This window comes from Vitis riparia, chromosome 12 (assembly GCF_004353265.1).
Source record: "Vitis riparia cultivar Riparia Gloire de Montpellier isolate 1030 chromosome 12, EGFV_Vit.rip_1.0, whole genome shotgun sequence".
NCBI lineage: Eukaryota > Viridiplantae > Streptophyta > Magnoliopsida > Vitales > Vitaceae > Vitis > Vitis riparia.
The window spans coordinates 5,561,227-5,575,992 of NC_048442.1; the positions used below are offsets into that span (position 1 = coordinate 5,561,227).

Genomic DNA, 14,766 nt, shown 5'->3' on the forward strand with positions numbered 1-14,766 from the left:
TAACTCAATGATATCAAAACTAGAAATTGAAGCTTTTTCTATCAATTCATGATAAATAACTCCAAATTAACCCAAAACAAACAAGTTACTTAATGCTAAATCATTGGTTCAATCAAACGAAACCATATATAGCCTCAAGACAAACATTGTTGCTATCACCATTGTTATCTTCATCTTGGTGCTCTTCTATTATACAAACAATAATTCTTATGCCCCTAAAGTTAAATGATTCTTCGGCGATGAACCATTAGCATCTCTCTCTATAAATACGATAAGCCCTTATACAAGAAAATGAAAAATAGGCTATGATTAGATAGGGTTAACATTACCTAGTAGTGGATGAAAAACATAGATATGTCATTAATTGTGACATTTGTTTGTCTATAAATATATACATATACATAAATTGAATATATTATTTTGATCAAGAATGAAAAAGGTACTTAGCATGTCCAAGTGTTTTGGGTTGTTGATCAAGTATAATAGTGATTCAAGTATAGGGGAGTAGCAATTACTTTCCTCTATTTGCATATACCATATTCTCTCTTTTCTCTTTTTCTTTTTTTCATAGAAATAAATAATTTGAAACTTGGGATTTATCTAGAAACTCATTTGTGGAATATTAGTTGCATCCTCAAAGAGGTTCTAAGAAACCCCTTTGTCCTTTTCTAATTTTATCAATCTCTATTTGATTGATTCCATAAATCACATGGTAGTAAGGTCAAAAATCATATCTGAAGCTTGATTTATGTATTATACATATCCTCAAACTAGTCAATTGTATGCTACCTTGCATATGCTCAGCCTTCTCACATTTCCCATTAGTTATTGATGTTTATAGCTATTTTCATGAATAAGGATCAAAGTCACATGGAGATCAAAGACATTGTCCTAATTTGATTAATAAAAAGTTTTAATCTGGTTGAAAGAGTTAGACAAGTTCAAATGAATTCAAATAAATTTTGTCAAACTCCAGACTCCTTGAAGTGAATCTCAACCAAATTTTAGAAATTTAATTTGGATGTCATTTGCCTAGGTGAATAAATTGGGAAACATTAGTGAAGAGCAGGGAAGGTGCTAAAAGGTTGAGAAAGTTTCTGGTAGAATGGGTGCCACAGTGGTGCAATAGTGGCGCCAGAACTGAAGTTGCTACCACTACTTTTTGTAGTGAGCAAGGTGAGCCACTGGAGAAAGTAGTACTAGGGTGGTGCCATAGCCCATGGTACTGCCACTTTGTCTAATGTTACCGCCGCTTTTTGCTGATGATGTGAGAACACGTAGAGTTCACCTTATTTAGACTTTTCTAATTAACCATTAGATCTTCCACTTCATATTTGGATGCCTCCACGCGGTACACCCATCTAGGACAAGAATGCAGAGCCTATAAAAGGGATTTTAGCAGCCTTTCTTAAGGTTCTTCTTTTCCCATGGAGAAAGCTTTGAGGAGAAGACCTTGTGGCGGCTAGAGCTTAGGTTGCCTCATGTTTTCTCATCTTCTTTTGCATATTTTAGTTGCTTTGCAATATTCTAAACTCGTTTCCTTTGATTGTAATTGGATATAATCATTTTCAAGCCTTAAATTAATGCATTTTTGGATATGAATCACAGGTTTCAATGTTCATTTTCTCATGCTATGTTTTTTTATCTTAAATCTAGTCTTATTTCCATGTCTTTTGAGTAGTTGAATGGGCTAAGAAAAAGGGACCTTAGGCTATTCTTTTTACCCTTGAAATGATCCCCCAATTTTGGTTGATTATTCATTTAATCAAATTTTAATTTAAACCTCTCTATTTTTAATGAAAATGTCATACCTTGATGTTTGTAAATTGAAGTTTAGGGGCTCCTTTAAGGGTATTTCAAGTGCTTGATAGTGAGAACCATTTTAACTTGATACAATTATTATTCAACTCTTAATACTACAATTTAGCAAGGAAATGGGTAGAGGGTGCTTTAAGTATTTTACTAGGAATTCTAACTAACAAATTTGAGACTTTAGTTCAAGTAAATTGTGATTTTATTGAAAATATTCCGACTAAGAGAACCAATATGTATTCTGTATTGACTTAATTTTATTTAAGGATCTTTTCATGGTAAGAAGGAAGCCCAAAGGATCCCTCAATCGTCAACATTTTTTTATTTTTTATTTTTTTATGGGTGATTCGTTAAAAGAAATGTATATATACAATTTGTATAAGTTCTAGAAGATTATAATGGAACTGCATCTAGGGTTGCACTTTCTACATTGTTTTTACCCCTTCATTAATTTCTAAAAACAATAAAAATTAACTTACAAGAAATGATCAAAAAGTATGCAACATGCATGAATGTAAAGTTTTCAAAATAAAGGGAAAGTAATCATAGAAAGATAAAAATTGATAAATTACGAAACTATCAAGAAAGCTAAAATCCTTGTTTTGGTTATACAAAATGGCTGAGTGACAAGTTACTACTACATATCATGGTTCAATGTTGGTCTAATTGTCTGTTGAATACATTTTTTTCTTCTTGAAAGAAGTCCATTGTATTACATATGTATACAATGATTTTAAATAAATTTTGTATGATAATTTGCTGCTCAATCTACTGGTTTTTACACCTTAAAGCACTGCTAAACCCGTTAAACCAAGCCTTGAAATCTCTTCAATCATGGCTTGCTTCCTAAAGGATCATCAAGATTTGAGGAAGAAATCGACAATAAAGCAAGCACTTCTTCCATATTTTCCACTTCCCCGGTTTCAATTGTTTCATGCGTGGGAGACTTGTTAGTGTTTCTGTCACCAGACTGTGAACGCCTAGCTGATGTGCTTGGTGCTTCTCTTGGTGCAACAGGCTTTGTACTTCGCACAAGTGGAAGAAACGGTTCTTTTATTAGGTTTACCAAAGCTTCATTCTGAGTGAATGGGGAAAAGAACATTATTAGTTGTTTTATTCGCTAATACAAGTAGAACAAAAGAAGTTATGTAGATTCTCAAAGCAAGTTCATAAAGAAAAATAAACATTAATCATGGAAAAAGGTATGTAAAATTAAGATGCCAACTACTATTTTATCTAGGTGTATGTGAGTGATCAGAGCCACTATGCCTGAGATTTGTTATTCTTTCTTTTCTCAGCTACCTCAAATAGATTTGACTTCATCAACCCTAAAATTGACACCTCATTGAACTGATAAACATATAGTTCTGTAATTGCCTAACATTACATGGTGATAATGATTACTAATGAACTAACAAGCTTTTATTGGGTTTGCGCAGTCTAAGGTACCATTTCAATGTAAGATCTTTATAGTAGTTGGTTTAAAAGACTTATTCCATTTTCATATGGTAATTTCAAAACTTCCTCTTTGAAATTCACAACTATTCCCAATGTGTAGTTCAACCCCCCAAGAGACAAAAAGATGGGAAATGATGGAGTATCTAGAGAAAATTCCAATTATGCAATTGTAAAGCTTTCGTCTAAGTCCTAAACGTGCATCCATGCAGGAAAGATTATTCTAAGAATCTTTAGAAACATTAGAAAAGTAAACTACCTGCTCCCGCATCCGTGTAAACTTGTCTCGCAGTTTCTCTTCACAAATCTGTGGGCAGAAATGAAGAGGGGTTAAAAATTGAGGAAACTCTGATTTAGTAAAACTAAAATGTGAGAAGAAAGGTAAGAAGGAACAAACGCGAATATTTTCTTGTGCTTCCTCATTACATGGATCCAATTGTACAACTGCAGAAGTGGGAACAAAAATTAGGGCAAAGATTAGTTTAGATTTATAAATGTAATGATTTTTCATGTTGATCAACGTAAATGGAAGAGGTAAATGATACAGAAAATATATGATAATGCACTTGAAACTAGGGCTGAAGAAAATCAAACTCTAAAACTAAAAGAATAAAAGAAAATAAGTAGGAGTGAAAAGAATTCAAGGCTATGTTGTAATCAAACTAAGACTAACCTTTCACAAATCCATGGCAAAGAGCATCGATAATGTTTCCTTGTTCAAGACGGATGTGACCAAAGTGACTATATGCCTCAATGCACTTAGGGTTGATTTCTATTGCTTTCATACAGTCACACAAAGCTGCAGCATACTTTTGATTCCCATAATGAGCAGCCGCTCTGACAGACATGCATTGTTTTAGATCCCAGACAAATTACAAAGGGAAGAACATATGAAATAGGAGGCATCCATATTTGCATGAAATTAATCTAGATTACATGGATCCATAACAAACATGACTAAATTTACTGTTTTATACTACTCCCTACTTTGTCAAGAGCTTGTTTTCAGCCCAGAACCATTAAACCCATGATGTTTTCTTCCAAACAAATTTCGAGCATCCTTGAAAGAGTATTTTAGAGTTCACCAAATAAGGTATGTATGTGTATGTGCATCTGCATGCTTTCCCAACAATAGTATTTATTGGCCTCTTCAATGCTTAACAAATTGTTGCTTTATCTTTACAATATCAAGTACAATTTTATCCATAAAGGCCTACTTAGCATACCTATTGCAGTAGAGGACATCCTTGTTGTCTTCAGAAAGGGCAATGGCACAACTACACAGGTCGACTGCTTTTGTATACTGCTCTAACTCCATTGCCATTTTTCCTAAATAGAGAAGACAATAGTTTCAATCACAATGAAGCCAAATATATTAATCTGCATGAATAATAATAATAATAATAATAATAATAATAATAAAATCTTAATGTCTCTTTATATAGACTTTGGAACCAAGCAAGTCCCTAGAGCCCGCGTGCACTCTCAAAGAAGGCATCCAGAATCCAATGGCAGTTCAATTATTCTTTGCAACTTACACAATATTTCCAATGAACTTAAGCTGAACAGGAATTGAAAAGTGAGTTTCAGCATTCAAACACTAAAATAAGTGGAGTGTGACTATGGTTCAAAGTCGCAATATCGATCATCGACTCGGAGGGTCACGAGGCATATCGGTCTCGGTATCTTGGTTCGGTATCGGGCGATACTTAAAATAAGATAATTAAAATTTTCAAAAAATTATAAAAATATTATATAAATTAAAAAATAAAATAAATATAATTAAATAACCTGAAATTTTTAATAAAACAATTTTTTTTTTCACATTTAGCTCAAAGTTATTTGTGATAATATTAAAAAATTGAGGATTTAATTCTCACTTTGCCATATAAACATTTTAATTTATCATTAAACCTCATCTATATCTTTCATATCATTTTACTTCAGCAAATCGGGGACTCAATTCTCCTAATATGTTACTATTAAATCATATTAAAGTGTTTATATGAAAGGTATTTTCCATGTAAATCGGGGACTCAATTCTCCATGTAAATCCATATAAAAGGCGGTTTTTTACTTTACTAATTTCAGCCCCCAATCTCCCACCCTCGCACACCACCATTATTGTCAAGACCCACAATAAAAGACACCACCTGCAATCGCAAATTTGCAATTGTGCAAGACCTAACACGGGAGGAAGATCAATCTGACTATGAGGGGGTTGTCTTGTCGATGTTGTTGGTGAAAGATTCAGTCCACTTGACGAGTCACCACTACTGACACCAAAGCTCCACCCTCCGGTAATGTTCGATTTTGAGGAAAATCAGGTAACTAAATCCTAAATCATGCCCTCATCCTTTAGTGGTTTCTCCGCTTATTTCTGAACGGGTCACGAGTTGGGTTTTTTCTTCTTCGTCTTCTTTGATCTTTTCATTGATGGTTTAAAATTTCAGAATAAGTGTTTGCATTTGAAAGAGCAATCTCTAATTTTTATTTTTTTATTTTTAAATTATGAAAATGTTATGATATTTTATTGTGATTGGAAATAAAATTTGAAAATTCTCTGTAACCTAACCGAGTCAGCCGAGTTAACTCAGAAACTCAGACGAGTCAACCGAGTCTTATCGATTCCTAGCCGAATTCATGCATTATACTGTATCTAGTATCGGTCTCGTCACAGCAGGTATCAAGGCGGATACAACTCGGCCGAGTCATACCGGACTCGGCGGATACAACTCGGCCGAGTCATACCGGACTCGGCCGATACTTTGAACCTGAGTGTGACTTCATTGCCTTGGATAACTTTCCAGCTACTATGCTAAATATGGATGTTCAACATAATGGTATACGATCACTAATGTAAGACAAATTATGTATAGCCAGTATTGATGAGACAGACAATATTTACAATAGCATAGAAAAGGTAGGCTTTGAAGGACCAATGATGTAGGGTTTGAAGGAGACTCACACTCATTAATGTACATGCAGCTAGCTAGATAGCATAAGAGTACCTTGTGATATTATTGTTTCTGCCAGATTGTTGATGGTAAGGGCTCGAGATGCATTTTTCAGCTCCTGGCATTGCAATTATAACAATATTATTGTCAACAAAAAGGTGTGTAGAAACAATATTATAGAACATCGGATCATTTTATTCATACTCCAGAATTAAATAAGAACTTCTTGTTTTCATTTTTTATTTGTTTATTTTTCACTTTCCAACTGAAGCAGTTGAGGTGAGGTAAGTACCTTACAGATATTATTTAATGTCTCTAAACACTGTTGGCAACATGTAGAGGTTGGTGAATATAATACCATTAGATACGCTTTTCTTAACCATGAAATTAAAACCACCAAGCCAAATCAAACCAATCTATCATGATCTCTTTCTCAGCTCGTCTTTTCGTTCACTCCATCAGAGGAAGGTAGGCGAAGGGTTATCTTTTCAAGACAGGAATAGTTAATTAAGAAAGATCTTCAATACAAAAAATCTAAAAAATTATCCAAATGGGAAATAATCAAAATCATCAGGAATATGGACATCAACTCATTTAATTCATGGTATAGTAGCAGATAGATATGCTTTTAAAAGTGCTGGCAACACATGGGGATGAATGACTAGAACACAACAAGATAAGCTTTTCTTCAAGAGAAATAATCTAGAGAGGCCTTTCTTGACAGTTTTTTCTTCAAGAGCAGAACAGACATATCTCATCCTACTGCAAAATTTATGTTGATATATTCCTCACATTAAACACACAATATATTCATCCTCATGCAACATTAGAATCCTATGAAGAATAAAGGTTACACAAAACTAATTGACTCTTAATTAGCTGAATGTCTCACACAAAAACTTGAAAGTTAGTTTACTTGGATTTGGTTCCTCATATTTTGGGTTCTTGGGACCATGCTCTACCTTTTTAGGAGTGGAAGGTTTTTAAATACGATTCCAAAAAGGTCAAAAGTAGGATCTCAAATCAAAATGAAACTCAACTAATCTTGAGCTCTCAATTGATTAAGCCCATCCCTTTAACCAACTATTGTTTACAATCTAAATGGAGAATGATAGTAAAAAAAACAAAGAACTTTCATTCAATTAATCAAACTAAAGCTTGATTCATGGGGAGTCGATATCACATGTTTGCTCACACAAATTTTAAGATCCAATTTTGATAGTAAAAAATTAGGATATTTATGAGGCTAGTATGAACAAAAGGTCACTTAAGGTGGCTACAATGCAAGATAAATGTTCTAAATCGATGGTTGCCAATATCTCAGGATGTGAGGCTTGTTTTCATAGCTTAGAAGGAAACTCTAACCCAATGAAACTTGTAAATGAATGTGCAAATTCTAGATTCCTAACAATCCCTATCAATGATTCACTATATGTGATTCATTTCCCAATTAATGCACTTACTGTAAAAATCTAGATAGGGATACAACTGGACACAACATGCATGAGTGAGGGTAAAGTAAAAATGCGATTGTTTGCGGCAATCTTAACATAAACAGTGGGGGCTCTTCCCTATAATCAAATGATAGGATGATGTAAAAAATGACTACATGTTTCTTAATAGAGTTCAAGTTTGTGGATCATGTATTTACATATGCATATACATTAAATACTAGTTGAAAACCTACTGTGGTAATTTAACAGCTAAAAGAACACACTTTAGATTACTTTTATAAGACAAGACAAAAAAAAATGTCCATATAAAAATTTTGCTATTTCTATCTAAAAAAAAATAAGAACAAGAAATTTATTGTGGCAGTAGGACACTTGATGCTGCTAAGAGTTGCAAGTAAAAGCCTTAAGAATGATGGCCAAAACATAGAAATATTAAGGCCAAGACAATGTCACAACTAAAAGCCAAAAACCTTAAGTTGTTCAGGGTGATGTATTGATTGCCTCCAATATATAATTAACAAGTAAACCATTTGTTGGCAGTAATTTTCCTGAGCAAATGAAGCAAGAGTTGGAGGGGTTTATAGGCAACCATTCAATGACAACCCTTCATTAGCAGAAATAATGTGAGATTGGAATATAACAGGCCAAAACTATAGTGTAGCTTAGTGATATTCTCATTTTGACTTTTCAATACAAGAAAATATTCTGGCCCTTTCACTCTTATTCTCTTGGATTATTGTATGATCTGGGAAGAAAAGCAATAAAAACACTGAGAATAATTAAGAATAGAAGCTGCAGGGTGAAAAACAATGAAGGCACTGATTGTCATTGGGTACAGAAGTTGCACAAGTGCAATGTATCACAAACTAGTTGATTATATCAAAAACAAAAGTAGAAACAATATAATTCTATGCAACAACATAAATGCCAGCAGGCAGCAGTATAAATAAATAAATAACCATATAACAATGGCAAAGCGGTGATATCTAGTGAGATATAGTTCAGCAAAATAGTTTGCAAATAACATCAATCATACCTCTACAGCATCATGAAAATATTTCTTCACTTTGGTTGCTCGGGTATTAGCATCTTCTGTAGGCCTTGGCTTGAAGAAGCGAGCTTTCGTAAGCGCAAGCAAGAACTGATGCAACAATTCTTTTACCGGAAGACCTGTGGACGACGAATCACCTGCTGGTTGTATATGGTTATCAAGAAGCATCAACATGTGCAAACAATATTTGACATCAACAGTCGAGAGTCGAGACAGACTATTAATTCTATGTTGGTCTTTTTTTTTTTCATCTTTTCAGCAATCACTTTCCAATTTATATACATTTCTCCAAGTTAAAAGTAAAAATTGCATGCATCCTTACCTCCAGAGGATGAATTTTCAGTGGATGGAGCTGGAGCTGCCTGTTGTGAACAGGGCTGTGCTCTTGTATCATTACCGTGTCGAGCTCCTTCCATTGAACTGAATAAACTAATGAAAACCCCTTTCGGCACTCCACCTGCACTTGAGGATTGATCAATATGGAAAACTTCTCGAAGACATTCCTGAATGACTTCAAAAGCTTCAGGATCAACTCCTGCTGCAGGAGTAACTGTAATAAAGATAAGCTATGAGTGCTAGAGGAACTGAACTAGGGTTGTGATCTTAATGTGGAAATTAAAGAAACAAATGATCTAGAAATGCAGTGCTGAAAACTTACTCAGTCCATGATCATCAAAGAGCTTTCTAGAACAATGACTACTGGCAAAGCATTTACAAATTTTTTTTTTTAAGCAATCTGAAGCCAATGGTGATCAAAATTGAAAGCAACAATGCCTAACACTTTTAAAATAGACTCCATAATCATTTACGATTTTGTAAGTATTTCTAATTTAATCCAAATGGATGATAAACAATCATACCAAACTAAACAATCAGTAAGATATGATACTTAAGCAACAACACTCAAAAACATTGTAGCTTGGTTCAACTCTATCACCTAGATTCTCAAGGCTTCGAGAAATCCAAAATGCGCATTTTTTCTAGAAACCTCCTCAAACTCCCAAAAACTAGTCTTTCGTTATCACAAAACTGCATGCAAATCCTAATCGTCATTGTAGACCTGAACATGCATGCTTCAATAAATCAAGTCAAATATTAATTAATTAAAAAATTTATGTTTGTCTATGGAGTAGGAAAGAAAGATAAAATTTACTGTAATTAAGGAATGCCTGAGAAAGAGTTAGGAAAAAGTAATAATTACTTAGTCGCTCATCTCCTTTCTTCTTGTTCTCCTTAGTTTCATTACAGAAATATTCTATCTCCATTGTGTATCTTGTATTAGGTAATAATTTGTAACAATTTTAAGATAAACCTAGGTGTACACTTACAGGAAATTTTAGTTGTACACTTACAGGAGAGGGTGAAATGTCTAAACAAGTTTCATGTCTGTACTGTCACTATGTCAAAAATGGCACTCCGATGGTCCTCGAATTTTACTGGTCACAAACTTATGATTGAGTCTGGAAATTTTCCAAACATCTGTCAAAATAGAGAACAATAAGATCTTCTAGCAAAAATTGAGTTTGGATGTGAGTGGGCTTGGGTGGTAACCGAAAAAAAATCAATATTATTAATGTTTGTGATCAGCAAAGCAAATAAATAAATGGATATTTTTCCTGAGGTTTTCCCATTGAGATAATCTATCACATATTAGCAGTATCAAAGTTTTCTGGCAACCATCACAATAATCAACATACCTGCATTGATGGACATTTTAAATGGATTTGAGGCTAAAGAATGTCAGTCTCCATGACAAGAGAATATCGCACAATAACCTAGTTTACTACAGATACACATTTTTGAAAATCAGAAACTTCAGTCATATAAAGCATCTCTTATAAAATAAAATAAAAAATAAAAAGCCAGTAGAAATCCCAGACTTTATAAAGCCCTAACCACAATTTTTCTTATGAATCTTACCAATTTTAGGCAGACAAAACTATATACATTCTTATAGAAATTCAATATAGTAAAAACCTAACCAAAAATTAAGTTTATATGGTATTTCTCAGTCAGGAGAAAAACCATAAATTGTAGAAACCTAACACTATTCATATTCATGCAAAACCCATCAAACCCTTTGATTAAATCCATGTAAAATACCAAAGATGAACCATATAGATCAAAACCACACTGATATGGGCTTCCAACAAAATGCCAACTTTTCTAGACACGCAGTTCCCTTCATGCAACAAAGATCCCATATCCCAACACCAAAAGACAAACCATCAAATCTCAATTCAACAATAAATTAAATCATCAAGAGACACACTGTAGGGATACCAACAACAATGGCTACATAAAAAGGGGAATTATCAAAAACTTGGACAAAAAATGCACTAAAAAATGAAAAGGTTATGTGAAGATTTATCATTTTGTAGGATCAGCAAAAAGAAAAAGAGAGATCAGAAATCCCTGTGGACTAACCGGAACTAAGAAAATCTAGAAAAGCAAGAACAATGCGGATGCACAGAGGAGAATCACTGCTGAGTCTAGGCATTTTGAAGAGGGTTTGATGTGAATTCTAGAAAGAGAAAAATGATTTTGAAGAGGGTTTGATGTGAACTCTAGAGGGAGGGAAATGAGAAAGTTTTAGAGAGAAACAACTGAGACAAAGTGCTTTCCAAGGAAGATATGTTTGAGTGTTTCCTCACAATTCTCCTGCCTGGCCTATGTATAAACTGACAGAAACTGATGTGTTATAGTGCTGCTCACGTGTTTGTAGCCATCAAATTTTTAACCATTGGATCTTTCTAGAATTTTACAGTTTTGATACCCCAACCCTGGTGAAAGCCCCTCATTGGATGTTTGACTTGGGATTGGTCCTGGAATGAGCATATTAGGTTCAATGTCCAAAAAAGGATAGATGTTATTAGATAGAGGGCCTGTTTGCTATGTCTGGGAGTCACAATTAATGATAATTTGTGGGGGTTGATTTCTTTACTACATTTTTTAATATATATGCACAATCAATTATGACATTTACAAATCTAGAAAATTTATGTGTTTTGTCTTATTAACAATTGTAGAATTTTCTATATCCCTATTTCATTAACTTATTTGGGAAGAACATAACATAATTGACCCTAAATGAAAGACCAATTTATCATCAATTTTTGGACCACTGAAGAACTATTAAGAAAAATTCAATAGTTATTACACAAATCACTAGAATTCACCTAATGAAATTAAGGTTTTCTGTTCTGGTCGCTGACTTTGTTAACATGTATCTTAAGTTAATTCAGTAATGAACTAGTTTTACGTTAATTATAATTTGTTTTGAAACTTGTAAGAACAAACCCTTGTCTACTAGGGTTCTGGTAAGGTGCTTATGGTAGAGTAGTTGTGTAATACATCCAATGGACCAAAAAATTAACACCTAATCCTTATTTTGTCACCACATATGATTTCTGAGACAAATTGTTTTGATAGATCAAATAAAGATATATGGTTAAGATATTAGCATCCTCTGAAATGGTAGGAAAAAGTTTCATATTTCACTTCAGTCGCTTGTTCATCGTCAAAATAAGATAGGATGTCAATAATTTTTTGCTGGCTAAGAATATGAAAAGGTAACATTGATTAAGTAAATGCCTTCTGGTGATGACACAGTTTTTCACTAAGAACTAGCCATGTGCACTGTTTTATTTAACTTTCTTCGTCTCTTTGCTTTTGTTGCTATTTTTTGTACTTTAGTTATTGTTAGCATTACTGATGACTTATAATGACCAGTTCTCCCAAGAAGATTTAAGAGCATAAGATGGAGAGTTTGATAAGGATGGTTTACCTACAGGAGTTAAAAAGGCTAAAAATATAAATTGGAAGTTGGTTGTCTAAGAGTGTTAGGCCACAAAAGAATGCTTTGAAATATGTTGGTGCGGTACATATTCTTCAACCACAGGCTGCCTAGTTAAAAATGGACCTAAAGTTGCAATTTTAGCCATCGAGAGGGGAAAAAAAATGCTTTCCAGGCAATAAGAAGTCTTTTTTCATCAAGTGGAAGGGTGGACCGGAGAGGCTATAAGTTTCTCAATCCATTATACTCCCTCTTGGAATGAAACCAATAAAGTGGACCATGATAACCCTGCTATTGGATATCGAAAGTCATTATGCCATTTTCATTTTTCTTTCAGGAAGTTTTCAGTCGTTTTTTAATTTTTTACTCGAGTATTGTTTTCAAATACTTGGCAGGACCTTTTACACTTTCAGTCAACTTGCAACTTTCATTAAGTTTCCTGTTTTTAATTGCAACAGTGTCATTGTTGTTTTTGTGGACGTCCTACACTTGAACCTCCTTGCTGAACCTACATAGAAGAAAACAAGTAACACAGGGAATTTCTGACTAGGCGTTTGCCCAGAATTTGATGCTTAAGTTAGGGATGAGAATTTGGAAACTAAAGAAGTTAATAGCAGAGAGCAGAAAATTTTATCATACTTGGTTTAGCTGGAGGTCCTTCTACAAAAGGGTTCGTAATAACTTTAATTACTGCTAATGTTACTTTGACATGGTACTGGTGTCTTCTATTGCATGCCTTATTTTTAATTGCACCATTGACGGAGTTATGCTTATCAATGAGGATGGAATAATGCATATAGGGTGTAATTAGTCTACACAGGAACTAATCTACATAGGGCACATTAATTACTTCCTCAATCACATGGATTTGAGTCATGCTAGTGTTTCCAAGAAACCCGTTTGTCATTTTCCAATGTTAACAGTATCCAAATAAAATCTGGTCTTGTTTATGATACATAGCATGCCATGGTCGTATTAATATGGCTTTGTAAATTCCTATTTTGTATTACATCTTTGAAAGTTGTGAAAGAATTCTCCTGTGTATGGTCTCCTCACTTATGGCTAGCTATAACTCTTTTATTCTTTCTTTTTTGTACCAAGGTTGTCATAACTCAATTTCCTACTAAGATGAGAAGTCTTGAGGGCCCTTGTGTCTCCCCTTAGCATATGGTTTCAACTAATAAAATAACCCAACGTGATGGGTGTCCAATCCATAGGGAAAAGGGAGAAGAGGGGTTGTCCAAGTGGAAGTTTAAAGGTAAATGAAGGTGAAATGGGTGAAATTTATAGAGATTTCAAAAAACAAGGAGAAATTGAAGGATATTAATAATTGAATGTTCAATACAGCCAACACATTGGGGGGTGAATTCAGCATTAACCATATTATGATACCTCAAGTAAGCGCAGTTATCTTATTTTCCATGATTAATGCATATTTCTTTTAAGCCTATATATGAGAAACAAAGATATTCATGGATCACTCAATGTGAGTTTGGGCAAAACAGGATTAAGAGATATCTTCGCAGGCCATGGAGGAGTAGGCTATAAAAAAATAATGGCACAAATGTTGTCGTTCCATAGCTGCCACCATTTTTGCCATAACCTAGAGGAGCATTGTACCAAAAACAGTAGCACGGATGGCATCACTCTTAGTGTGCCACTATCCCACCCCAATGTACTGTTAAAAATGGTGCCACTCAAATTAGTCAACCTTTTACTTGTTTCTCAGTTCACCCTTGAATCTTCAACTACTTTTTGGATGCCCTCCCATGGTCAAACAATCAGGGAAACCTTTGGAGCATTATTTAATCTTATTTTCTAATTAAGAGAGAATGTGTGGTGCCTTGCAAGGTGTTCTTCTGGGAGCTCCAACAGTTGGTTCAAGGTTGTTCTCTATTGTTTCTTAGATAATTTGTGTAGTTTTCTTTGCTTTGATTTTATTAATTTCAACTTAAGTACTTAATTGGGTTTAGTTTAATTATTTACAAGTTTTGTGCACTTTGAATAGTCTTAACTTGGCTTTTAATAGCATTTCATTTCCAAATTTGTGTTTATGCATTTTTGCTTTCATGCTAATAGCTAACGAGTAGTCTTTCTTAACTCAGAAGAAATGGTCTTTGGAACCCTCTTCTAGGGCGTTAGAAGTACCTCTTATGTTGGGGTAAATTGTTTGATGGATATCTCTTTGAAATGAAAGCTTAATTGTTGCTTTAAGGGATTTCAAGTACTTAGTGCTATTTT

The 14,766-nt window shown here is 34.0% G+C and overlaps 1 protein-coding gene across 1 annotated transcript; it reads right to left on the reverse strand.

Moving 5' to 3' along the window:
* Positions 1-2,644: 2,644 nt before the first annotated feature.
* LOC117925916 (small glutamine-rich tetratricopeptide repeat-containing protein) lies at positions 2,645-11,229 on the reverse strand. Its single transcript, XM_034845026.1, has 9 exons — positions 11,157-11,229; positions 9,052-9,279; positions 8,715-8,866; positions 6,279-6,342; positions 4,494-4,596; positions 3,941-4,104; positions 3,665-3,711; positions 3,527-3,574; positions 2,645-2,890 (listed from the first exon to the last, which is right to left on the reverse strand). Exons 1-9 carry the CDS (start codon positions 11,227-11,229, stop codon positions 2,645-2,647), a joined length of 1,125 nt encoding a protein of 374 aa, XP_034700917.1.
* Between the last annotated feature and the right edge of the window lie 3,537 nt (positions 11,230-14,766).